Source organism: Ciona intestinalis, chromosome 1, assembly GCF_000224145.3.
Source record: "Ciona intestinalis chromosome 1, KH, whole genome shotgun sequence".
NCBI classification, from domain to species: domain Eukaryota; kingdom Metazoa; phylum Chordata; class Ascidiacea; order Phlebobranchia; family Cionidae; genus Ciona; species Ciona intestinalis.
Window position 1 is genome coordinate 7943734 of NC_020166.2, and position 26624 is coordinate 7970357.

General features: G+C 34.4%; 5 protein-coding genes across 8 annotated transcripts in view; all 5 read left to right on the forward strand.

The window, feature by feature from the left end:
- Positions 1-7093, forward strand: part of LOC100176943 — a 10359-nt gene extending 3266 nt beyond the window's left edge. For 2 of the 3 annotated variants that reach the window (XM_026838507.1, XM_026838502.1), the window contains exons 5-12: positions 186-304; positions 680-768; positions 1344-1450; positions 2021-2408; positions 3558-3655; positions 3895-4094; positions 4565-4701; positions 5039-7093. In XM_026838507.1, coding sequence (XP_026694308.1) covers positions 186-304; positions 680-768; positions 1344-1450; positions 2021-2408; positions 3558-3655; positions 3895-4094; positions 4565-4701; positions 5039-5811 — 1911 coding nt within the window. In that variant the 3' untranslated portion in view covers positions 5812-7093. The remainder of the gene's footprint in view (positions 1-185; positions 305-679; positions 769-1343; positions 1451-2020; positions 2409-3557; positions 3656-3894; positions 4095-4564; positions 4702-5038) is intronic. The other variant, XM_018815925.2, reaches the window with a different exon arrangement.
- On the forward strand, positions 7075-12897 carry LOC100183971 (coiled-coil domain-containing protein 50). Its single transcript, XM_002120492.5, has 11 exons — positions 7075-7213; positions 7661-7723; positions 8123-8252; positions 8581-8683; positions 8739-8778; positions 9337-9431; positions 9715-9824; positions 10219-10303; positions 10377-10600; positions 10793-11097; positions 11709-12897. The coding sequence occupies exons 1-11, from the start codon at positions 7156-7158 to the stop codon at positions 11840-11842; spliced, it is 1347 nt and encodes a 448-aa protein (XP_002120528.1). The 5' UTR covers positions 7075-7155; the 3' UTR covers positions 11843-12897.
- A 718-nt stretch (positions 12898-13615) lies between these two features.
- On the forward strand, positions 13616-16239 carry LOC100181597 (transketolase). Its single transcript, XM_002120714.4, has one exon. The coding sequence runs from the start codon at positions 13680-13682 to the stop codon at positions 15579-15581; it is 1902 nt and encodes a 633-aa protein (XP_002120750.1). The 5' UTR covers positions 13616-13679; the 3' UTR covers positions 15582-16239.
- Positions 16206-22922, forward strand: LOC100179273 (something about silencing protein 10). 2 transcript variants are annotated; one of them, XM_002120943.5, is made up of 13 exons: positions 16206-16330; positions 16529-16580; positions 17037-17141; positions 17541-17655; positions 17890-17964; positions 18963-19075; positions 19486-19632; positions 19805-20017; positions 20217-20320; positions 20380-20452; positions 20740-20819; positions 21161-21230; positions 22329-22918. In XM_002120943.5, exons 1-13 carry the CDS (start codon positions 16293-16295, stop codon positions 22524-22526), a joined length of 1383 nt encoding a protein of 460 aa, XP_002120979.1. In that variant the 5' UTR covers positions 16206-16292; the 3' UTR covers positions 22527-22918. The 2 variants fall into 2 exon arrangements, with proteins under 2 accessions (XP_002120979.1, XP_009862475.1); XM_009864173.3 differs by lacking the exon at positions 16206-16330 and adding an exon at positions 16355-16455 and having other exon boundaries at positions 22329-22922.
- Positions 22923-23008: 86 nt separating this feature from the next.
- Positions 23009-26624, forward strand: part of LOC100187169 (6-phosphogluconate dehydrogenase, decarboxylating-like) — a 6569-nt gene continuing 2953 nt past the window's right edge. The window contains exons 1-6 of the mRNA XM_026836991.1: positions 23009-23396; positions 23767-23800; positions 24178-24219; positions 24951-25130; positions 25416-25600; positions 26010-26076. Of these exons, the coding sequence (XP_026692792.1) occupies positions 23386-23396; positions 23767-23800; positions 24178-24219; positions 24951-25130; positions 25416-25600; positions 26010-26076 (519 nt within the window). The 5' untranslated portion in view covers positions 23009-23385. The remainder of the gene's footprint in view (positions 23397-23766; positions 23801-24177; positions 24220-24950; positions 25131-25415; positions 25601-26009; positions 26077-26624) is intronic.

Here is a 26624-nt window from a genome sequence, read left to right on the forward strand (position 1 = left end):
TTTGACAACTATAGTAACTGGTACACTGTATTTCTGATAAAAAGACTTACATAATTTTTGTATTTTCACTTCATAAAGTAGTTTTATCTCCAAAACATTATTAAATTCTCAACTAAAGTAAACCAGATAATAACATTTTAGAAATAAAGTTTTTTAATTGTCTTTTAAATTAAAACTATTTTCAGTTGATTTTATGCTGTCTCCTGCCTTACTGCGTGATGATTGGTTGCTATTGCCGCATATTTTATGTGGCACAGAAGAAAGCAAGTGGAATAGGGATCAGTCAACAAATTATAGATTCCCAGTAAGTACTTTATATGTGTTATAATTATTAATTATTCATCATTCACATGTCTTATGTTACCGACAAGGTGTCACATAAGTTGAAGTTTAAAAAAAATTATGAATTACATTTTTATTTTGTATAGACACTTAACATCACAAGGTAAAAAATACTAAAAACTCAACACATATTCGAGTTATTTGTTTTACTTTTGACTATGATATTGCATCTTTAAAAATGGGCATGCAGAAAATTGCCATGGTAGGTTTAACTTTCACAGCAATTATATTGCTACAGGTGTACATGGTGAATTTCAATAACTATTACTACTCCTTATACACCAATACAAATTTCTCGGATTTAGTATTTTTTCTTAAATTTCAAATTTCTCATTAGAATCAATATACTTGAATGTGATGATGAAACCCATGTTAAGCCTGGCATTACTTCATCGGACGTTCATAAGATACCTCCCCATGTGCCAGGTATCAACTGCATTATTCATTGCATTTTGTATCATGTATTTATTTTACTTTCATTAGTGTAGATTCTGTTTTTATTAAGTGAACAATGATCAAATTATTGAGAATAACTGCTAAAAATAATAAACATTGTTGAAAAACTTGAATACAGTATTTTATTCGCCAGTTTTACTCAAGTAGTTTTTACTCCTAGGGTGTTTTTAAAGAATGTTGTTTTGCTGCTTATCTTCACTGTTTGGATTAATTTGCTCTTATTTCTTGTGTTAACAATTTTGTGATGTAAATATTATTAGAAAACTTAGTGTCTTAGGCAAGACACAAAACAACAATTGTTCTAACCTGGTGCTTACTAATGGGTTGTCTAAATTGTCAGTCAGTTTCTGGCCGTGTGAGGATAAAGCAAGCTACATTCATTTTTTTTTCTCAAAGTTACATACTTAGTAACTCGTAAGCTGACATGTGTTGTATAAAACAGAACACCTGTGTTATACAACTGTCATTTTTCTGCCACGCCAGGATAAACCAAGTTACATCCATTCATGATGTATGGGGCCCTTACATTAACTCATGTTGTTTAGGTGCATTTGCTGTAAACGTAGCATTATCAAACATGGAGGATTCCGGGATCGTCACAAGTTTTATCACAAAAGATGTTGAACAACTCCCGCACCCAAACCAAGTCCTGGTAAGATCTCGTTTGAATAATTTATACAGGTGATGTATTTTGCGACCATTTGCTATATTAATAAACCATCCAATTTTAGCTTTTGAAATATTGCTTGCTAGCCAATTTTGAAACAAATTTAATATGTGTCTTAGATAATTTGGGAAGTAATAATTTAATATAATCTTTATACCCCCAATGTCAATACTGTAATCGAACTACTATTTTTACAAATATTTTCTTTGGTTAATGGATAGTAGGTAGTAGATACGATACTCAAAATTTAATTTGGCAATATTTTGTTTTCTTATTATGTGTTACAAATAGCATGGATTTCGGCAATGGCAATTTTAAAACGTTAAATAAAAACAGTTTAAATTTTTACCTGTTTTTATAACAATCTTCAATGTAGTATTATATATACCATTGAATGTGTTATAACAAGCATAGGCGTCTACATGTATCAGATGTTCAGATATAGGTGCCAAACTATTTTTTACCCCATTGGTTGTAATTTTTACCGATCAATGTAGTGTACAAACTCAAGGGTAGGCCTGACCACCCTGTCACCCCAGGTTCGTGCTTATATAGGTAATTCCAGCCACGCGAGGATTCATTCATTCACTCCTACCACCACAACAGGAAAATGCAGCAGAGATAAACATGCAAGAAATGAACACAAATCGCCACGATGAAGTATTAAAAGATCCTCCTATTAACGATTCCTTGAACAACAATACGGATATTATAAAAGATGCTCATCTATCTGCTTCCCTGATCCCTGGATCTTCTCATAAATCCTCTAGTGATCATCAGGAACCTGCAACCTCTGCATCGCATCAGGATAATTCTTCCGCTTTCTTTAATAACAAAATTGGCTCCATCAATGAAACAGTTGAAAGCAAAAGTTACAGAAACAAAGAAAGTTTCAGGAACCGGCAAGAAGCATGGCAACGTTCTATAGACACCACAACATCAAGTAAGATGTTACATTTTTAGGGAAATAAGCCAATTCATGCCAATATCTCATGTCTCATTATGTGACCTCGCCTTTATAAAATAAAGTAGAATATGCTACTTAAAATATATTAAGCATTTCCCGGGTTTTAGGATACTAGGCCAATTCTTGCCAATATCTCATTTCCCATTATGCGTTATGCTTACGGACCTCGCCCATATAAAGTAAAGTAGAATACTTAAATTATATTAAGCATTTTCTGGGTTTTAGGGATTAGGGTAATAGGCCAGTTCTGGCCTGACTTGCAGTCATAATTATGACGTGTCTTGCTGTAGGACTCACCCACACTGAATAGAATATTAGAATATACTTTGTCCGTTAATATTTTTTTATTTCTTTAGTAAATTCTGTTGACAAAGAACTTTTTATCAATTTTTAAATGAGATAAGACGTATAAGTTTTATTTTTGGGTTGATCTTTTGATTAGCTGCTCTTACTCAGTATGCAGCTTAAAAGTTTTTTCTAGCCTGTTTAGTGTTTTGTAATCAATAATTTTCATGTTTATTGTCACGCATACACAATGGCAGTTTCATGTATTAAACTAATTATTAGGAAACATAGACAATTTTGTGGTAACTAAAAGCATTGACATTTTCAAAGGATTGTTTACTATGGTTTTAGACTATAGTTGATTAATTCGGTTTGGTACTATGTTTTATAAAATATCTTCTAAATGGAATATTTTCCAGTTCAGTAATAATTTGAGATAATGTATGGTATGGGTGTAGATGCTTGTAGTCGTTTATTTAATTGAGACATCATTCTGTTCTAGTAGTGTATTTATCTTTAATGCAAAAATGTGTAGGTTTAACAGAAGTGATCTGTTTCATACACTTCGTTTCATACAGGCTGCTGATAAGTTATATGGTACCATGGGGTAAGATGAGATACCTTAAGCACATTATATCCAAATATATTGGTCATGTTTTTTAAACAATTAACAACGGTCTATGGAAGTCATGAGGATACTGTTTTAAAATTCTTTAAATGTTCTTTGTTTACTAAAAAATGTGACGAGAAAGTACAGTAAGACGGTGTCCCATATTTTATATGTAACTTTGTAGATTGTAGGTGATACTCCATGTATCTTATGCTTATATCTTCCTTCAGATAACACACATGGTGGTTCATCATTCACACATCATACTACAAGTGCTAGAAAGTCACTTTTATTCAATTATTCACATTACTATGCTAATCAAAGAAAAGTGAGTTGAGTTTACTATATTTAATTTATATAAAACCTTTTTTCGGCTACTACAAATGAAAAACGAAATGAAACCTAACAAATTCGTTAAAACATATTGCGAAACAGTGAAACTTACTGTGAAAGTCATCGTTTTTGCTCGCTTTTGGAAACAAAATGGCGGCAGATGAACCACTTAATGTTTCTATGATTCTGTTTATAACAAGCTTAGTTTAGTTTAAAAAAATTATCGTAATACAGACACTGTGCACGATATTCTTTGTTGTTGGGGTGCTTCTGTTCACTATTGGTCCCTTTATCGTAACTTCGTTGTTGGAAACATTCCTACCTGTAAAATATATCAACGACACAAGTCTTACCACAAACCAGTCTTCACTGAAGCATGAAACATCTATACCTGAATGGTGGCTTTCTGTGGTTGCTTGTCTCATGTATTTAAAGTAAGTTTTTCTATCAAACAAATTGGTACATAAATGGCAAACTTTTTAAAATGCAGGGAAGACAGGGATAGTAGGACTTAGACACAATATCATGTAAAAGAAAACTAATTTATCGGTTCCTAATGTTTACTGAATAATGCATCAGAAAAAATTTCGGGGGTTGGCCTGCCTACCCTGCCACCCTAGGTTCGGCGCCTAAGAATTGGTCTACTTCTTTAATGTACAGTTTGACTACAGTGTTTAACTGAATCAAAGTTCTTACTTTTTCTTGTTTTAGACTTTGATTTTCTTAACAAATATTTATTTAAAATAATTGTTTTTAACTTATCCGGTCCATAAAAGGGTCTGTTATTTTTTAAAGTTTTACATACTAGATGAGCCAAAAAAAAAATTTAACTTTGCCTTGTAGCAGAAGTAACAAAAAATGTGTATTTATTTGGCTTGTAACCTAAATATTCTTATTTAAACAGTTGTGCTCACTACCCTGTTATATATGGAGCATGGAATCGAACCGTTAGAAAAGAAATGAAATCTTTGATTTTTGGGACTTCCAGAGGACCAAAGACAAAAAGAACAAGGATTTTGAGTTTGTCTACTCATTTTAAAGGTTTTAGTTTTGCACATTAGGCGTACCGTTTATGTAATTTTTAACCAAATTTGAGGTGACAATCATATATTTACACTCATAGTCGTCAAACATAGGAATAGTTACACAACAACATCCAACAGTTAACACATATCGGAACATGAGTCTATAAAAAAAACTTACAATCAATGCTTTTTTGCATTGTGGTATGTCATTTGAATGTAAGTTTAACAGTAGGCTGAACAGAAAAAAAAACATAAATCTATGATCCCACCTCTGTTTCAAAATGTCACCCCAGACAACCTAACCATTTGCCTATGGTTCTGCTCCTGCAGCTATATTTCCATGTAAATTATAGATTTGGGATTATCACCGCGACTCACTGCTGCCATAATGGAAGAATCGGCCGCTGTGGCCACTATTGTTCGTCCGATGCAAATTGAACGAAAGACATCTGTAAAAAATAAAAAAAAATGGTTAAGAACTAAGAAAGAAGTGAATTGCACAAAATCCAATGTTTCCGAGGTCAAAAGCGAAGATTGTTTAACTTTTCAAAACCAAAACACCACATCTCTGGTGGTTCCTTCAATTAGAACAACCAACAATGAAAATAACAATTCAAACCAATTAAGAGAGCGTGAAAAACTCGGCTCCAACCCCATTCAAATAAACAGAAGCGAAATAACCGACAATGAGATCCTCTCGTCTTTTTTGCTTTTTTCTCCTCCAGAACTTGGTCCAGGAGTTCAATATAAAGGCTGTGAAAGAGAAAATAAAAATTCTGCTCTGTCAAATAATCAGATTTTTGCTACTGAAAATATGCCTGACAGGATGGCCACAGATTCAAGGGCGAGTAGTCCTTATGTAAGTGACAATGATGCTGCTACCATTAACCTTAGTTCTGATGAGGAAGAAGGAATCGAACTTCAAAATATGGCAATAGAAAAACAAGACCTAGATCAAAATATGGGGTTGAGGAAACGAGAATTGCATCAAAATATTGCATCAAAAAAACTAATTCATTTAAAACCAGATGGTCCGATTAGAATTAAACGATGGAAAAAGCCTCAAATGGTTGATTACTTTGCGCAGACAATGGCTTATGATTTATTAGAAGATGTGAGAAAATAGAAAGAAATATTATCTTTTCGCTCCCAGTTTCATGCTATGTCATTTAAATATAGTACTGTGGGATGGAACACCTTTAGCACATAATACCCAAATATCTTGTGTTTTAAACAATTAACAACGGTCTATAGGAGTCGTGAGGAACAAAAAATAGAGTAAAAAAGGTGTTTGTCTTTCCCCACAGTACTATATATGTTTACTTGCCGTATATTAATGATACATCAGATATTATTTTATGATTAAATTTTATCAATAACATATTATCTGAATGTATCATTAATTTTATTTTATTTAACATTTTATGCAATGTACCAATACCAATACCAAATTTTCATGATTAAAACAATCATAGAGATATTGATATATATCATATATATATCAATATCACACTATATTTTATTGATTATAATCATTCATAAAAGTAATAATACACTAGATAGGAAAATATTTCATTTATAAAATTAATATAAATTAAATAACATTTTTATGGCCAAGTTCAATCATAGTTTCAAGTTTTTAATTTTCTTGTTACCTTTAATGTTTTAAATGAATTTACCTTCAATACCCTGCCATACCAAGACACTGTATGTAGATAGTGACATGCCATGTTTTTTATTCATGCATTTGTTGTATTTATGTTGTACTCATATTTAAATTTTTATCATGGATTTGAATTTTTTACAAAATCTGGGGTAACATGGTTACAATGCAGTTATATCATAAAGTGAATCATAGGGAACATCATTGATTATTGTGGTGAATGTTGTATATTTTGGGCCAAATATAAATGTAAAACTGGGCTGCTAACGCATATTAAATTTCACCTGTTTTAAAACTGGGGTGCCGTGCTACCTCAGTACAGTGACGTTATGATTGTAGTATGATGATTGCCCCTAAAGTGACGCCTATGTTTCTACTTTAAAATTGATTGCAGTATCCGGTACTATTGGTTCCCATGCGCTCCTTGTTATATTTTTTTTACTTTTTCTGGTTTCTGTTTTTTTTGTTTTTTTTTCTGGTTTGTGTTTATTTTTAATTCTAAACAGTACCTTGCAGTGTCATACCTGTATTTTGGCTCTGTTTCAAAAAAAATATTTTGTCAAATGCTTTGCGCTTTCCCAAAATTTTTGCCATATTACAAGTATAAATATTCCTGCCAGCAACAGTATATATTGCAGTATCATTTTAAAACGTAGTATTATTTTTTATACAAAACAATTTTTACCAAATGCAGTTATTTTTCAATCATTAAAAACATATTTTACATTCATGCATTAATATACAGGTTGTTAGTTCAATTAACATGCTTTTAAATTAAGATTGTCTTAATGCATTGACAAGCAAAATATGGCTTCTGCAAAATATTCTTCAATAGAACAAGAACCTGTACGTCCTGTTACTGAAGGTTAGAATGTTTGTTGTTACTAAAATATAATTTTTTTGTGGGTAATGTGCCAATCCTGGCCTAAATCTTAGGACCATTGCATGACACGTGCCATGCCGTGGGACCTCACACACAAGAAATACTAAAATATCGTAAAATGTTTTAAGCTTGACGGGAGCATCTATCTTTGGCTGAGCTGCAATCCATTACCCTTAAAAGCTTCCATCCATTACCAGTAAACCCCTTGTCACCGACTTTAAAGGAAGCGACGGGCTTCAAAATCTGTTAAGGTCCATACAGCAAAAGCCTGGAAGTCCGAATCTGTCCTAAATAATCAGTTAATCTAGCCGAACTTGATTTAAATAATGAGCCCAATGAGACCTCAATCCTAGGAACTCGACAACGACACCCTCACACATATAGCATGTAACTAGAATATACATTAACTTTACAACGCTTATGTTTCAGCTGTGCAAGAATATAGAGTGATAGAAGATGGGGCGTTGGCTTACCATCTGCAGGAACGAGAGAGTGAGTGATTATGGTTTATATTTTATATATTCTCCTACTGTTGCTACCAGGAGTCATATATAAGTAGTTAGTTTTAGTTATACTAAAAAGAATAAATTTTATTGTACTACTGTTGTCTGCCATATGATAAAACATCATCAGAGTATGACACAACAAACCAAACATGAAATTGTAGGGAGAAATATTGATATGTGTTGGAAAACAGAATGCTCATGGCCCTTTCATACCTTTCCTTTGCATTATCATGACCATAATATGTGAACATCATTCATAAAACTTTTTTTCCCAAACTTTTTTCCTAAACTTTTTTTATAAACCTCTTTTTTTATTAAACTTTATTTTTATAAAACTGTTTTCATCCATTATATTTTTTCATTCATGAACCTTTTTTTATCCCAGTTGAACACCACTATGCTTGCAACGTGGAAAACAGGAGAACTGTCATGCAGGACATCAGGACAGCTCAGCAACTCCAAGATGAGGAAGACAGACGAGCAAGAATATTTACTCTGGAGCAACAAGCTCAACTGTAAGTGATGAAATTTTCAATAAATGGATGTAACTTGTTTATCTTTGTGTGGGCACTGAAAGATGTTATATAACGGGTGTTCTGTTTAATAAACCTCGTGCCCACTTATGAGTTCCCAATATGCCTAACTTTGTGGGTGGTTATTTTCTTGTATTTTAGACAACCCATTAGTGACCAATAAATTGGAGCAAATGTCGTCAAGAGTTTTGCCTAAGGACACATATCCCCACAATGGTAGCAGCATCAATTTATTCCATACATATATATTTTATGAGTAAATTTAACTTAAAATTGTTTTTTACCAATAAAATTTTTCAATAATTTTCAGGGAAAAAACAGATGAAAAGCTTGCGGAAGCTTACCAAGAAAAGTTGCTTAAAAAACATTTGCAAAAAGAACAAGAAAGAAAAGAAAGAGAAGAAAGAGATAATGTTTGTATACTGGATTGTTTTTTTTATTATAAACAGTTAATTTTTGGTTTCATAGGAAATAGCATTCATGTTGATGGAGAGAGAAAGAAGGAGAGGTATTTATATTTTATTTATATTTTGTGTTTGGAATGTGGTTATGGATACATTAATGTATTCTCTTCAATATGGGGGAGGTTCTTGTCAAAGGACCTGGGCCAAATTTGCCCCATTACCCCAAACCCAGACTTTTTATCCTTGTGTGGCAGAAAAACGAAACTTTCCGCTTACTAGTTGCCACATGTACCTTTGTGGCTGACTTGCAAAATAGACAACCCATTAGTGGCCATTGGGGTGGAGCAATTGCTGTTAATTCTAGTGACTTATACGTACATCAGTATTGGTATAAATGTCAAATGTGGAATGTGGTTTCTGTCGGTTAAAGGCAAGCCCCTATCCACTAAGCCATGGCTCTGGATACAAGTATTACATTAAATTGCATTTTCTATAAAAATACTCAAAAATCAAAAAAAAGCAAAAGAACTACCCACAAAGTTATGTACATTGTAACTAGTGAGCAGATGTGTGAACACCCGTGTTACAACAACCGTCGTTGCCCCACTGCGCTAGGCTGAAGCTATTTACATTCATTCATTTTTACCCGTGTTTTTCTTAAGAAAGAAGACAGCAAGCTGTAGATCGTGACTTAGCTGAGAAAATGAGTCGAATGCCGACAAAAACAATGGAAAGAATGAAAAAAATGACAGATGAGGTAAAATATTGTGTCTTTTCAAATGGTGTTTAATGTTTTCTTGGTTAATTGTCAGTTTCGTCACCCTGAAATGTTATATTTGCAACAAAAAAAAAACTAAATAATTGCCACCCTCCCAAAAAAACTAGTTAAATAAAATATTTTAGTATATTAATGTTAGTTTGAAACAAAATTATAAATATAGTTTGAAACAAAATTATATATATTTCTTTTTGTTTCCACTTGTTTTTTATATAAAACAGTGAGCATTTGTTTCTCATTTCTAACTAGCGGAACTTTTCAGGAACTTGCGCAGCGTTTACAGGCAGAAGAAGACAAAAAACTTTTGATAAAAGAAAGGGAAAAGAAAAACCTGAAAGCTGTAGTTGAAATGCAAGATGAAGAGCTAGCTAGGTATTTTAATAAATAAAAGTTTGAAGTCTTTTTTTCTTTAGAAAATTGATTAGCAAGGTATTTTAAAGGGATCTTAAAACATAAATTTTTAATTTTACAACTTTTTTTTACTATTTACATGAAAATATCCAAGAAAAATTCCAGAGTTTAGGGTATTACAGCTTAATGTTGCTACTGTTATGGGTGCATGTGCCTTTGGGCAAGACACATAATGAAAATTGCTCCAACCTAGTGGATTCTTATGGGTTGTTTAAATTGGCAGCCATACATTCCAAAACATGTAACTCGTGGGTGGGCAGGAGATATGTGAAACAGAACACCCGTGTTATAACGACTGGGTTGCCCCTCTATGCAAGGATAAAACAAATTACATTCATTTGTTAAATCTTTTTAGATATATTCATGAAAGAGAAATAGAGGAAAATTCCATGGCACAAAGAGATTCGAAAGACAAGAGTAAAAGAAAAAAGCAAAGATCGGTAAGTCATAACACAGATTCACACTTTGCACTTCTAAAAAATTGGCAACAATTTTTTTTCTGATTATCTTTAGATAAAATCACATGAAAATCATCCACATCTTCATCACAATGATAAAAGAACTCCTCCTCATGATCATCCTCGCAACCTCCCATCAAGACCTGATCCACGGAGGAATGGAGGAAGCATGAGAGACGAGACAGATCGAACGAATCCTCCTAATCGTCCTCCACCTCCACGCACACGTGAGGAAGATGAAACAAACCCGAAATCAATCCACAATTTTACTCCTGCAAGGTATGGTGTTTTTTTCAATAATGAATGTAACTTTCTTTATATACACGAATATGTTTTTATATACACAACTGAGAAATCCTTAAACTTTTCCTTAATTTTTTTTTTAATACAAATTCCCAATTTAAATAAAAATATGTCCCAAAAATCCAAAATATTGTCCTAATTTTTTATTATTTTGCTTCCTGATATTAGACGGCAAGTAAAAAGTGATCATGATGTTGATGATTGCGTTCATCGACGAACGAAAAGTGAACGACCTCGACGACCTCCCCAGCCATCACGTGATCATCATGAGTTTGAAAGACGGAACTCTGAATTATCCCGTGATCATAATGCATCACGTAATCATAACACATCACGTGATAACCCTGCATCACGTGATCATAATGTATCACGTGATAGCCCTACATCACGAGATGAGCAAAGGCGTAAGTTAACTTCCAAAGAAGAACGTTTTCGTCAGGCAACAAATAACAATAACCAACATCCAGCTGTAGGTGAGTGTGTTTGGTAAAGCCAGAATAGGAGAAGTTTTTTTAATGTATGTTTGAGAAATGTTCTGGTAAATGTTTGTTTTTGTCATTATAAGGGATCGGCATTTTATTTGCCATATGACGAGACGCCATTGTGGTCCACTGTTACGTGTCTTGTCCAAGGTCACATATGCCCACAATAATAGCAGTGACAAGCCTCGAACCCGTACCCACTAGGCTACATGGAGGCTTAGAATTAAAAAATTAATACATTATACTTTATTTTAAAGCCACTTAAGCCACAAAGTTGTAAAAAAACCTTTTACCATTTTTTTGTAAGTCTTGTCCAAGGTCACATATGCTCGCAATAGCAGGGTCAAGGGAATAGCAGGGTCAATAATAGCAGGGTCAAGCTTTTAACCCATATCCAATGGGTTATAGGCAGGCGTGTAAACCTCTGATTCTGATCTGGTGGTTATAGAGTTTCTTGTGTAAAAAAATACAGTATAAATCTTGTGCTAAAATAATGTAACAGACCAAAATCAAGTCCAACCAGATATTGAAGTATACTTAAACGAACATACCTACAATATTTTATTACTTGTGTTTTAGTATCATGCATTTAATTTCTGCAGATCCTGATATATCTGATGATATTCCATACAGTGAAAGATTTGCTAGACTTGCTGCTCAAGAGAGTTGGAATTATGACCAAGTCCCAACCGAACATATGCGTAAGAAAAACAAAGGCGATTGTAAACAGCAGTAAATTGCCAAGCTCAGTTCTATTTTTAACTCGTTTCATATCTCTTCTAAAAATGATTTTATATTTCATTAGACCAAGTTTATGTTTTATCATAACTTACTGTGTCAAAACTGCGCTTCATATAACATTAAACCTGTAGGCAAGTATCTGCTATATATACCTTTTATATTTTGCAATATTTTTCTGAGCCATAACCTTACAATGTCATATTAAAGTATAAATCAAATTTGTTTTGCATTTTTAATTTAATGTAAATTGAATGGCACTTAGACAATAGACTTGTTAACTCATTTTGTAAATTCATAACAAAGGCCTCAAAATTTGGAAAAAAGTTGAATTAAGTGTCACAAAATTTGCATTAAATAAAAGATTTTTTTCCAAGCTGGTTTACCTATGATTTCAGCTTAATTTTGATAAGCCAAAAAATAACCGTCATTGCATTTGTAAATCCACCTACTTTTTTATTTTGACACCATTTGCCTTAAGTTATAGAATTATGTTTTTATCTAATTTTAAGGGTCATACTGTAGTGTGTGTAAGTTTTTTCTGAAATCTAAAATTGTCCGTAAGAAAATGAACAGTTGTTACAGAATTGTTTTGTGCTAAAATGCTTGTGCATTTTCCCCAGTTTTTCTGAACGATTCTGATATAGTAGCGTGGGGGAAAACGGGATACATTTAGCACGTAATATCAAAATATCCTGATCAAATTTTAAATATTTTTTAACAACGACCCATGTGAGTCGTGAGGATCGATTTAAAATTTGTTGATTGTTGTTTGTTTACTACCAAATGGGACAAGAAAATAGAAAAAAGTTTTTTTATCTTTCCCACTCTACTATATGTGTTAATACATTCTTACTCTCTGTTACTGAATTTAAAAGTTTTTTTAAGCAACTTGTAGATTTTTGCTTTCATGTTTATACTCACATTCCAATCTTTTGTAACAAAATAACACAAGCTTCTATTTCTTTTTTTTAGCTCCATTTAAAAAAAAGTCGATTTTGTGTTTGTTTCCTAAATGAATTAGGTCTGTACAGTAAAACTGCACACAACACGTTTCTTTTGTATTTGTGGAGTCTGTATAAAAACGACATGCTTGGAAATTGATATGTAGCCTTTATGTTCTTATCAGTTGGATCATTTTGAACAAAATTTAGAATGCAACTTAGAAATCATAACAAATTGTGGTATAGCCCAAAGCAAATAGATATACATCTGATATTTAGGTTCTTTAGTCTAGCACTTTAGCCAATATGCTTTACTAGTAAAAATATTCCAGAGCCTGTTTATAAACATGTTTAAACTCTAGTATATGCATGTTGTAATACATTTTCTAGAGTTATTCTATTTTGCTAAATTAAATTTTGTGTTTAAAATTTTTTAGTAACAGCGCTGTCATTTTGCGTGTACAAATTTGTTTCCCACCCCGAAACAAAATCGTAATGTACCCACAGCCCTAAACAGTGACAGCGTGCGGATTTCCGAACGCATGGTCCTAAAATGCAAAATCAGTCTAGTGTCAACACGAGTTAAGAAAGGTCGCTGCAAACGCGCGTGCAAAAAAATCGTTTAAAGCTTTCAGAAAGTGGTTTATGCTTATCAAAAACTAATTAGAAACCGTTTATTTGGGAGTATAGTTTAAAACTACGTAGCAGAAAGTGTAATTCGCATACATTTATTCCTACAAGTGTAATTCGCATACATTTATTAACGTACAATTAAATATACATGTAAATATGTTAATAATAAAATTACCGTGTTCCTATTATTAAAATTGTAAATCTTACACCCAGCAATAGTACATTCCATCGCTGCCAGATTTCTCTTTATTTATCGTCATGTCTAATAACTACGCTGAGGAAAACGATAGATACCATGCCCCAGATAACTCTACCATTCACGAATTGAACAACATTGCAAACCGAATCCGAATTAAAAGCATTCTATCAACATGTGAGAGCAAGTCCGGGCATCCCACTTCCGCATCCAGCTGTGCTGAGATCCTCTCTGTGCTCTTCTTTAAAGAGATGAAGTACAAAGTGGATGTACCACGTGATCCTTCTTCTGATCGATTTGTGATGTCAAAAGGTCATGGATGCCCTGCCTTATATGCCGCATGGGTTGAGACTGGACACATGTCCATGGAGCAACTGATGACATTGAGGAAATTCGGAAGTGTATATGAAGGACATCCTACTCCAAAAATCGATTTTATTGATGTTGCAACTGGATCTCTTGGTCAAGGATTGAACCTTGCAGTGGGTATGGCCTACACTGGCAAATACTTCGACAAGGCTTCCTATCGTGTTTTCTGCCTTATGGGAGATGGAGAAATGGCGGAAGGAGCTGTCTGGGAAGCAATGGCTTTTGCAAGTTACTATAAGTTGAATAATACAGTAGCTATTATCGATGTTAACCGCTTGGGGCAGTCAGAACCCACTTCTCTTGGTCACGATACCGATTCATACAAGAGGAGAGCTGAAGCATTTGGATGGAACACAATTGTAGTAGATGGCCACAGTGTCAGCGACTTGTGCAAGGCTTTTCACCTTGCCAAGCTCTGCACTGACAGACCTACATGTATTGTAGCGAAGACCATGAAAGGCAAGAACATGTTGGGACAAGAAAATCTTCATGGCTTTCATGGCAAAGCAGTGGCAGCAGCTTCTAAAGATGAAATCCTTGCTGAGTTAGAAAAATTGGTTTCACAATCCTCTGGTATTAAGCTTGTTCCTGCAAAACCAATTGACGATGCACCCGCTGTCAATATATCTAACATTACCCTTAGTTCCCCACCCAACTACACCAAAGGTCAAAAGGCGGCAACAAGACAAGCCTACGGTGTTGCACTTGTAAAGCTGGGTAGAAATTGTGACCGCATATACTCTCTTGATGGAGATATGAAAAATTCAACTTTTGCTCAAGATTACAAGAAAGAGTTTCCTGATCGGTTCATTGAATGTTTTATTGCGGAACAAAACATGGTAGGCGCTGCAATTGGAATGGCAACAAGAGATCGTGGGGTTGTTTTCTGCTCCACATTTGCAGCCTTTCTTGCAAGAGCTTACGACCATATTCGCATGGGCGCAGTGTCTCAAACCAACTGCAACTTCTTTGGTTCTCACTGCGGTATTTCCATTGGCGCAGATGGCCCTTCCCAGATGGCACTTGAAGATATTGCCATGTTCCGTGCAATTCCTGGTTCAACAGTCCTTTACCCATCTGATATTGTTTCAATGGAAAGAGCAGTAGAGCTGGTGGCCAATACTAAAGGAATTTGCTTCATCCGTGGAACTCGGGCCGCTACACCAGTAGTGTTTGATAACGACGCTACCTTCGCTGTTGGCCGTGCTAATGTCTTGCAGCAGAAAAAAGGAGATGCTGTTACTGTTATCGCTGGCGGTGTCACACTTGGTGAAGCTCTGAAAGCAAGCACATTACTGGAAGCTGAAAATATTAGCATCACCATCATTGATTTATTTAGCTTGAAACCAATTGACAAAGACACCATCATGTCCGCAGCATCTGCAACTGGTGGCCGAATTCTCACTGTAGAAGATCATTACCCCGAAGGAGGCCTTGGCTCCGCTGTTGCAGAGGCTCTAGCAGATGAGACCGGGTTCAAGCAAGTCCAGTTAGCAGTGAGAGGCATGCCGTATAGTGCTGAACCGGCAGAGCTTCTGGCAGCTTTTAAGATCGACGCGACTGCCATCGCTGCTGCCGTCAAAAAGATGATCTAAGCATACATGAAAACTCACCCAAACTATCTATTCAAATCATTGATTAGTTAAAAATTAACTGCCTAATATCTGTACGAAGTTTTTTTACATAAATGAAAACATATTGGCACATTATTAAAGTTGCAAGGTTTACTAAAAACTATGTTTAACGAATAGTTATAGGACTAATTGTATTCGTGCCTTACTAATTGCATGCCCACGTCAATCGTCTTATAACGAATATAAATCAATACATAGAAAATTCAAATTAAAATAATTATTGTGTAATGTTAGTGTTTTGCTGTAGATGCTAGTTACTAACTTTGTATGACGAACTGATGATTAATCTGTTTTATCAGTGCTTCATGCTATAACTATACATATCAAACCCGACTGGTATAACTTCATTCAAACTTAAAGATACATCATTTATAATTGCTGTTAAGCATTGCAGTGTATTATATTTTCGAAATTTTGTTGGGGTAGTTTTAAAGTTTGGTCACATTGACTTGCATAGTATTTTAAGTTTCTGCAAGTTATGCATAATCAGGGTAACCAACCTCATTTTTGTTTCAATTTTAGCTATAACGGGTTTTTCATTGTAATTTTTGTTCTCATAAAAGATTTTGTTGAATTTGGACTTATCAACAATTGAATATTGAAACATTAATATTTCAGAGTTAGGAAATGCATTAAGTTTTTACTTTTTCCATTTGATTAGAAGTCTTTACAATGAAAACAAGAGCATCTCGCAGTAACACCGCTCAAAAGTATGTAGGCTATTTAACATTGTTTTCACATAAGTTAGAAAATGCACTAGGTTTTTACTTTTTACCATTTGATTAGAAGTCTTTACAATGAAAACAAGAGCATCTCGCAGTAACACTGCTCAAAAGTATGTAGGCTATTTAACGTTATTTTCACATAGGCCTTAAACTTCCTGGTTATGATAATATTTTGTCTTAAAGGAAAAAGTTAACAAGAGTGGAGAAAGAAGAACATATAGATGAACCAGATAAGGTACAATGTTTAATTATATATGTAGTGGGGTGGGGAAGATGGGACACCTTTTTAATTTTTATTCTATTTTCTAGTCTAATTTGGTAGTAAACAAAGATCATTCACAAAATTATAAAACTGTATCCTCCTGACTCCTATAGACTATTCTTAATTATTTCAAACACGATCAGGATATTTTAATATTATGTGCAAAAGGTGTCCTGTCTGACCTCTACTCCACCCTACTATAAACTTTTTTCAGTACTTTTTACTAAAAGGTTCCAAATGAAGACATCTGTATCATATATTAATGTTTGTAATAAAACTGAATTAGTTAAGGTGTTTCTTCATAACCTGGCTAAGCAAATACGAAAATTAACCAAGTACAAATTCAAGTTACTCAAATATTTAGTACAGTTGTTTGGCACGCTCATCAAATTCTACAGAATTTGTAATTTTTTTGTTGTATGGTGCTAGGAAGCAGAGGATTACCTCTATGATGAAGTGGACAAGTTCCACGCAAGTAAAGATAAGATGTTGTTCCATGAGGACGAGGACTCTGATGCAGAAGATGACCTAGAGGTGACAAATGCATTTGATAATAGTTTTTTTGTGTTTTATTTTATGCCTATTACATTTTATTCACTGCCCATATGGAATATAAAGTTGCAATTTTTTATCAAATTGAACTGCGTCACCATATAATCGGTAAATAATTATTATCAGTTATTTAACTGTTTTAAATTGTATAACCAAGTTCAAGTTATATTTTTTCATCTTTCTGATTTTTGGATACATTTAATCTAATGTTCAAGTCATGTCATAAAACTGAAAAAGACAAATTCTGTGGACAAAAAAAATTATGGCTGATTGGATTTTTTTCATATCCACATGATTTTGTCATGTTTTTTAATTGTCTTGATTTTGTCATGTATTTTTCATACCGACATGGCAACATGATTTTGTCATGTTTATCATCAGGAAGAAGTTCTTGGAGTGGATGGAAGTGATGTTGAGAGCAGCGAGGAGGAAGAGGAAGAAGGAGCATCTGATGAAGATGTTGAAATGTCAGATGAAAGTCAAGATGATGAACACGGTAGTTAGTGTGTAGTAAAAGGGGAAAGATGAAACATATTTTTATTCTATTTATTTTAAAACACGATCAGGATTTTTTGGATATTTTGTGCAAAAGCTGTACCATCTCACCCCACAATATATCTTGTAAATAATATTTTACCAGCTAAATATGGTATAAAAACGTAGTGTATTTCCAACGTTTTGTCTGCCATCTTGGTCAAAGTGGCAGAACTAATACAATTTTCTTATTTAGGTATTCCGAGTAGTAAAGCTTGGGGAAAGAAGAAGTCCATGTTTTATGGAGGAGAATCTCTAGAAGGATTACAGGGTAAATATAGGATTTTGCTATTGCTACAGTTTGGTGTTATAACAACTTTTGATGCCCACCTAAAGAGGATACATAAGATCTATTTGTACATTCAGTTTTACCACAAAAACTACTATGTGCGAATATGGTGTATGCTGTAGAGTCAACTGGTCATTACCTTGCATTCATTGTGTAATAATGTAAATATGTAACCTTACATTGATAATGTATTGTGGAATTGTTTATTTATTATGGACCTACAGTCAAATAACTATACCATAAAAAATGACTTCCTGTGCATGACTGCATGAGGTATTGACTGAAGGAATAATTAGTCAATGCTCATTTAATAATAAATTCCTAGTGTAAACTAACTTTATTGATGATTACTTCTACCAAAGTTTTTAAAAAGATATTTTTCAGTAGCATAAATCTTATAAATTTATACTGTCAGTTGTCAATGGAATATATTTCACTGTACATCTAGGATTTAGTCTAGTGTATCTAAATACATTTTGTGAGTTTAACAGCTGTGTATGCCACAGGAAAACGATTAATTTGAGCTTCCTATTACTGATTCTCAGTTTCTCACCAACATACCAACACTGCAAATCTGCAGTTGTAAATTGGCCTCGCAATTTTTAAAACAAACTGCATTGGTACAAATGTACAATAAATGCAAACATCCTAGGTCTGCTTCCACTATATAAATAATTAAATAATAATCATATTTAAGACTTAGTTAGAAAGTTAGAGTATTGTGTTTACTGTCTTTTGGTAAAAATATGAATGAATATTAATATAACTTATCCCTGTTTCGCGGGGCAGCAACAGTCGTTATAAAACATGTGTTCTGTTTCACACCTCGTGTTTGCAACTTTGTGGGTTTGCAACTTTGTGGGTTGTTTGCAACTTTGTGGGTTTATTGTTTTTGCCACTTTTTTAAAACATGGCTGACAATTTGGTCAACCCATAATTGACCACTGAGTTTGATTTCAGAGTTAATATTTTTCTATCAGGTTTCGAACGAGATGAAGCTGCTGATCTTGAAGAAGAGGAGGCCCTTCGCATCCAGAGAAGACTCAATGAAGAGATTGATGAAGATCAGTTTGAACTGATTGAACCAACTCAGGTTAGTTGTTAAAGTATGCTGGGATGTAGACCTGGCTTATTGCAACAATGCTGGTGAAAATGATAACATATTGTGCCCATTTTCACAATATATTGTTACCTATTTGCGACAATACTGGTAAAAATGATAATTGGAAAAAGTGGTGTTAGTCTACTGGTATTCTAAAATTTGTTTAAAAAAAATGTGTACTTTATCAAAACGTTAATTAAAAAGTGTTGTATTTTGGAAAATGCTGTAATAGTAAATACTACTCTCCCAAATTCTTTGGAAAGTGTTGTACTTCACTAAAATGATGCTTGGGAAAATGGCGTATTTTTAAGTTTTTATGCTCAGAGATATAATGGAAAATGGTTGTCTTGCTTGTATTTGTACTGCCGTGTTTCTTAATAGTAAAACTTATCTGACTACAGGAGCCTTTTGAAACTGACAGCTTGAAGAAAGATAACAAACCTGTCAACGTTATTCGGTCAGATTTTAGTAATTTATCAACACCAGCTCAGTGGAAACTTTTAAGCAAAGAATCGCCAGAGCTTAAAGACTTAATTAAGGATTTTAAAGTGAGTGTTCTATTTGTACCTACTATGTAACTGGTAAACTGGCACGAGGTGTGTGTAACAGAACACCAGTGTTATATAACGACAGCCGTTTTCCGGCCAAGCGAGGATTAAAAAAATTACACTCACTTTATCATACTACGTTCATTTTATCCATTAAACGCTTTATTTTCAGTTAAAAATCACCGAGCTAAATGACCGAATCAACCCTTTACTGGATCTGGTAACTGCTGGCAAAATAACGGGCAACGGCGCAATCTACGTGAACACCAGATTCAAACTGTATACCGCGTATCTTATCAACGTTGCGTTCTACCTCTCGTTAAAGGCCAAATTATCTCCAGTTGGAAATCACCCTGTGGTGAAACGACTCGTTGAGTACAGAACGGTATGTGGCCTGTTTTGCATAATTTTGCTCCGGGTTTTAACGTTGGATATTCTTAGAACTTATGTTTTTGCAAAAGCGGCCGTCGTTTTTTGCGTTTTTCAAAAAAAAAGTCTAAAAAATTGCCTCTACTTTTGTTTGACTTCTTTTTGGTTATTGATTTTTGGATTTTTGAATTTTTTAATATTGATTTATTTTGAAGCTTATCAACGAGCTTGAGCCGTTAGATGAAGAATTAGAAGGGCAGGTGGATGAACTATTAAACTACAACGTGCACGATACCGAAACTGAATCTCCCGAAATTGAGTATGATGTTAATCTCCTAACACTTTGCGCAATGTTTGTACTTTTATTCTACTTTATAGAGTTTTAAGTAACGAAAAACCGACCGTGGCTGTTGAACAGGACGATAACGAAGAGACCGGTCGAAAAATTAAGGTACAAATTCCATTTTTAGTTGTTTTTATTAAATTAAACATGCCTACTGTATTCGAAAAACTAAGTAAATTCAAACTATGTTTAAAAGAAAATGTTATTTTACACCAGTCAATTGCCCTCGATAATAAATAATAATAATAACTTTAATTGTTGCTTCAATTACAGTAGCGAAAATTTAGAAATATTTTAAACGCAAAGTCTTAACGTTGGTAAAACATTAACGTTCTAGCATTGTGTGTTGAACCTACAGTACATTGAAACCTAATACTGTTTGTTCTGTTAATCAGGAACTAGGCGCTGTGGACCCGTTGAAATACTACACCGCGTTACAGGAACGACTTAAACTCGGTTCAACACAGGACGCACGGTAAGAGGGGATATCCAACAAACTCCGTGTTTTGTCGGCCAAAACTGAATTAACTGTTTGAATAAAGGCTTTTCACTTATTTATTATCGTGGGCGGACGGCGACAGTCGTTTCAATACGGGTGCCAAAATTGAAACTTTTTTAATGAATGTAACTTAAATATCCTTGCATGGCGGGCAACGATAGTCTTTATAACACGTATGTTAAAACTAAATAATGTATTTAAATTTAAGATGTTAAAACTTGCGCGATGGGGCAACGAAAGTCGTTATAACACGTGTGTTCTGTTTCACATACCTCGTGCCCGCTGACGAGTGACTACATATGTAACTTATTTCTTAGAAATGAAGCGACTGAAGAAATGGAACCAGATGCTGAAGACGACGATGATCGCAGAGCAATCAACTATACGGTAACTGTCCGATAATTGTTGTAAAAATGGGATAGTTCTAGCTTAAAATACAAGTCTAAATGTTATGTTGCCGCCTACTAGAGATACGACCGGATAAATCATTGGCCGTGAATAGAATATATAATTGTTAGATTAGTGTTTGGGTAATCTTCTTTGGCGCGCCACGCTGCAGAACCTTACCCACGTAAAATTAAAATTATAAAATAGAATAGAAAACTGTCCGATTAGTCGGGAAACTGCAACCAGCCTTGTTTTATTTCATTCATCCTCTCCTTCTATGTACACAGCATCTATTTTAGATAGGTGTGCACCTGTCTCGATGCTCGTCACGCGCTACTACTCTGCTTGGTTGTTGCTTTTAGCACAAGTGTATTAAGCTCTCACTGGTTGGCATTATACCTGCATCCGTTTGATGAACGTAGCCTATTAATATCGCGCTAACATTATTTGTCTTTTTATTAAAAACTTACAAATCTTTTGAATAAATTTCGTATAAAGACATATAGTAGGGTGGGGGAAGTTGGGACACATTTTAACTCTATTTTCCCGTCAAATGTGGTAGTAAACAAGGAACTTTCAAAGAATTATAAAACTATATGCTCAAGACTCCCATAGACCGTTGTTAACTATTTAAAACACGATTAAGATATTCGGATATTATGCGCCGAAGGTGTACCATCTTCCCCCATCCTACTATAACTGAAATTATGCTTACAAAAAAACACATGTGTTTTCGAGTTTTATAGTTTAGTGGTGTTTAGTTGTTATTTATTATTTTAAAATAAATTAAAACGCCAACGGCTATATAAGCTTAGCTTTGCCAACTGTCGGGACGGTCACACATTATTTTCTGCACAATTTTAAAAGCTTGTAAGTGTTCAAATGTATAGAAAGTCCAAAATAAGTATGTGCGTTCAGTTCAGTAATCTGGAATATAATACATCAACACGATTGAATGTTGTTGCAATTTCCGAAGATTTACACGCTGTTCTAATTCTAATGTGGTTTATGTTGCTTACTTACATCCTAGACGTTTTCAGTTTAGGTGAAACATTTTGAGTGCTTTATTGTTTAACATTTGCGTTTATTCTTTTGCAGATGAGTAAAAATAAGGGCGCGCACACGAAGCGTCGAAAATTAGATCGAAATCCACGCGTAAAGCACCGGGAGATGTATCGGAAAGCAAAGATTCGACGTCGTGGACAAATACGAACCTTTAGGCCCGAAATAGAAAAGTATTCAGGCGAAGCCTCGGGGATACGAGCCGGTGTTGTCCGAGGCGTCCGAATACGATAAGCTAGCAATAAAGCAAATTCTACCACGGTGGACAATCGTTTGTGTCTTCAATCACCGGTGTTTTCAATAGTGTTTTCGCGGCTACGCTTTGTACAAACAAAGGCGTGACGCAGCGAGCAGCGCTGCAGTGCCGCTTTTTCGTAAAATCACCATGACAAAGTAGCGGCGACTAAATATTCCAGGAGAAAACGGACATCGTGCTGTAGGTGTCTCTTAGTAATTGTGGCTGGCGTGTGCACTTTCCGCAGAACTGCCACCGAAATAGACCGAATTTACGCGTCAGTGCACGATATTTCGCCCGCTATTGTTACATCGGGTTGCTGCACCATCATCGTACCGTCACACGGATACAAATGACAACTGCCGGTTTCATAATAAATGGCTCCGCGTCACCGACCCTTTGATTTGCATCAAATACTTATCCCAAAGAGATTCGTTTGACCAACGAGATTGGTTTTCACCAGAGTCGGTATATAAACATGTGTATATACGGACTCTGGTTTTGACCAATTATACGGTCGATTTATGACAAACTTACGTTTATGTCGACTTTTATATTTGTAAAGGCTTTTCTTTTCAGACTAACCGTTGGTGGGGTAAATTAGGAATTCATAAGTTCGTATGACGGGCACGAACCACACACAAACAGACTGAATACATGACCTTTGAATTGCTGAGTCATTATACGAGTCGGCATGATTAGGCAAAATTTACAATACTAGCTACAGACTGAAAGATTACGAATTTAGCTGCTTACTAATTCAATTTCGTTTCTTTAGGATTTAGTTTGTTAATAAACGTTATTTTGTTTTGTATTCTGCCTGAAAAAGAAGCTTTAAAGCGATAACAACTAATAATCATGGCGGGAACGTAAGTAAAATGCCTAAACACAATGTATTGAACTATACATACATGCACCATGCACGGTTTATAGTGCAACACCATTATCCAAATTCCTATTTTGTAAATAGGAGATAGGACCAAAATTTTCATAAAAAAAATCAACCCATTTAAAGTGATTGCTGCAAACCATTAACCTTGTAGTGTCCACTGTCCATCGTTTTAACTACAATATACTACAATAACCAAATCGGCCATTAGACTTAAAACTTTACACTGTAAAAAAGCAGCAACCTTTGGAAATTAGTGAATGCATTGTTGTCTTTACCTTAATATACTTAATGCTACCAGCAGCTATCATTTCTCATGTAAAATGCAAATACTGTTCATTATTTTACAGGGCAGATATTGCACTGATTGGATTGGCTGTTATGGTGAGACCTTTTTATTCTTACCAAAACCTAATGAAATAATAATCCATAATTGTGACCACACTGCAATGTTATGATGTTAAAACACTTGGTTAAACAACAAATTACATGTGAAAGAAAATGCAAATCTTTTGTTTTTGATATGCTGCTTCCATTTCTGGCCAACTGTGTCCATGGGTGAGACACTTAACTGAATTACTCCAACCCAGTGGTCACTAATGGGTTGTCTAAATTTCCAAAAAAATCTCCTACAAAGTTACATACATGGTAAACATAAGCTGGCACAAAGTGTATGAAACAAAACATCCGTGTTATAACGACTGTCTTTCCTGCCATGCACGGATAAAGCAAACTGCATTCAATATTTATCTTGCTAACAGGGTCAAAACATTATTCTGAACATGAATGACCATGGCTTTGTGGTAAGTGCCTCAGTTGTTTTATACATCATCTTAAACTGTATATAAGAGTTATTTAGTTAGCAGAGAACTGTGTGTAATTTCTTGGGTTACATATTCTTAGTTTGGTGTTATTGATTCACTTTCATATTTAAATGTTCAATTATATTTATGACATACACTGCCATCATGTATATTTGTATATGGTCTTAAATCTAAAGGTGTCCCATCTTTCCTCCACCCTACTATATTTATTTTTAATAAGGGTACCCTGGATTGTCACAAGTGAGGCGCCTATTGGCCGCGGCCACATTATCATGTAAGACCGAAAACTGTCTGCGGGCCGCTCAAAATTGCGTCAAAATTGCGGGCCGTAAGTTGCCCGTCCCTGGTATATGGTCTTAAAACTACAGTTCTATAGTTATTAAGTTACCATAATTTTACTCCGTATTACACAATATTTCAAACACTTCAAATTTCCTGAGGGCCAAAAGACCTCAAACTTTCTACAAAAGCAAAAATAATAAAACTAAAATAATTATTCTATCATAGGTCTAGTCTATGTTAGTGAGGTCCCCAAGGGCATGTGATTTTTAGTTTTACCAGATTTATCTTATTCTGCCAATAGTAACTACTAATATAAATACAATTAAATATAAAATTTAGGTGTGTGCATTCATTCTAACTATGGGAAAAGTGTTAGCTCATTTTCCAATAGTACTTGTTATTTTAAACCAAATCAATATAAATTTTAGGTGTGTGCGTTCAATCGCACTGTTGAAAAAGTTGAGCGTTTCTTGGCTAATGAAGCGAAAGGAACGAAAATAATTGGTGGAACTTCATTGGAAGATATGGTGGCTAAACTTAAGAAACCAAGGAGAGTTATGATGCTTGTGAAGGCTGGAGCGGCTGTGGATGCTTTCATTGATAAATTGGTAATTATCAAGTAAATTTAAATGTATATTACGTTACAGTTGTCTAGTTTTAGTACTTGCGGGTGAATGTGTCCTTGGGCAAGACACTTAATGGCAATTAATCCAACCCAGTGGTCACTAATGGGTTGTCTAAACTGCCAGTCATAAAAAAAAATTTTATACAAAGTTACATACATGATAAAAACTAGCAAGAGGTGTATGAAACCGCCCACTAATGTTTCCTGCCACGGGAGGATGAAGAAGTGCATTGATCCTTCATTCATTTGATCCCAATATTTGATGTAGGTTCCTCTTCTGGAGCCAGGAGATATCATTATTGATGGAGGGAACTCAGAATACATCGATTCCATTCGGAGATGTAAGAGTTTGGAGGAAAAGGGACTTCTCTTCGTTGGATCAGGGGTGTCTGGGGGTGAAGATGGGGCAAGATATGGACCCTCACTCATGCCGGGAGGGTCACCTAAGGCATGGTGAGATTTATAACAACAGTTTATTTATATGTTCAATTATAGTAGCAAATATCATCAGTAGTGAAAAATCCTTTGGTACAATACATATTAGGCTAGTGGAAAGTGTAAGAGGTTGGTAGTTAAGATTTAGAGGTTAGTGATAATATATAGGGGTTAGTAGTAACATTTTCGCAGCCAGTATGTAGGGGGAAAATTCTTCACTAGCACAAAACTACACAACTACAGTCTTTATAATATGCTTAGGGACAAAACAGAACTACAAAACTCATTTTATAAAATACATGACTGATATAAATTCCTATGAAACTGGCAAATGTCTTATATATATAGATAAGATGTATATATATTGTGTTTTATGTCTTTTAAAATATTGTATAAAATATTTTAATCCATCACATTTTTATTAAAGGCCTCACATTAAAGATATCTTCCAAGGAATTGCTGCAAAAGCAGATGGTGAACCTTGCTGTGATTGGGTGAGAAAAACTGTATATTTATAAGAATAAAAATAAATTAGATTCTATGTCTATGTGAATGAGGTCCTGCGCTGTGGCACGCCATGGGTCCTAAGATTGGCCCATTACCTCAGATAGTAAAATGTGTTGTGCTTCGTTACAATAATAAGTTTATTATCTAATAATGCTAGAAATAGGTAGTAGTAGCAAGAAAATGTTTATAAAAAAGTGGTATATTCCCCTAAAGACTGTATGCGCTGTGGCTGCCAGGTGTATTATAAGTCTGAAAATGATCTTCTGGCATCGGTCAAACCATATTAGACTTCCCAGACTCATTTTAGGACTTATACCATTTTACACTTGTTTATGTCTTATAATAATAATTACTTTATTTGTCTCTTCGATTATGGTAGCGAAGATTTAGAAATATTTTAAACAAAAAGTCAGGATATAGCGGCGCAACAACAGTTGTTAAAACACACTTACAGTTAAAAACATCTTAAGAAAAATATTTTAGACTTAATAATTCACTAGCACATTTCTGTAAGTGGTTTTATTTTACACCAGGT

Bases quoted from the DNA above. Each gene is read 5' to 3' on its own strand.
- LOC100183971 (XM_002120492.5), top strand. From the start codon at position 7,156: ATGGCTTCTGCAAAATATTCTTCAATAGAACAAGAACCTGTACGTCCT. The intron at 7,214-7,660 runs GTTAGAATGTTT...CTTATGTTTCAG, and splicing joins TGTACGTCCTGTTACTGAAG to CTGTGCAAGAATATAGAGTG. The intron at 7,724-8,122 runs GTGAGTGATTAT...TTTTTATCCCAG, and splicing joins CCATCTGCAGGAACGAGAGA to TTGAACACCACTATGCTTGC.
- LOC100181597 (XM_002120714.4), top strand. From the start codon at position 13,680: ATGTCTAATAACTACGCTGAGGAAAACGATAGATACCATGCCCCAGAT.
- LOC100179273 (XM_002120943.5), top strand. From the start codon at position 16,293: ATGAAAACAAGAGCATCTCGCAGTAACACCGCTCAAAA. The intron at 20,453-20,739 runs GTACAAATTCCA...TCTGTTAATCAG, and splicing joins AGACCGGTCGAAAAATTAAG to GAACTAGGCGCTGTGGACCC. The intron at 21,231-22,328 runs GTAACTGTCCGA...ATTCTTTTGCAG, and splicing joins GCAGAGCAATCAACTATACG to ATGAGTAAAAATAAGGGCGC.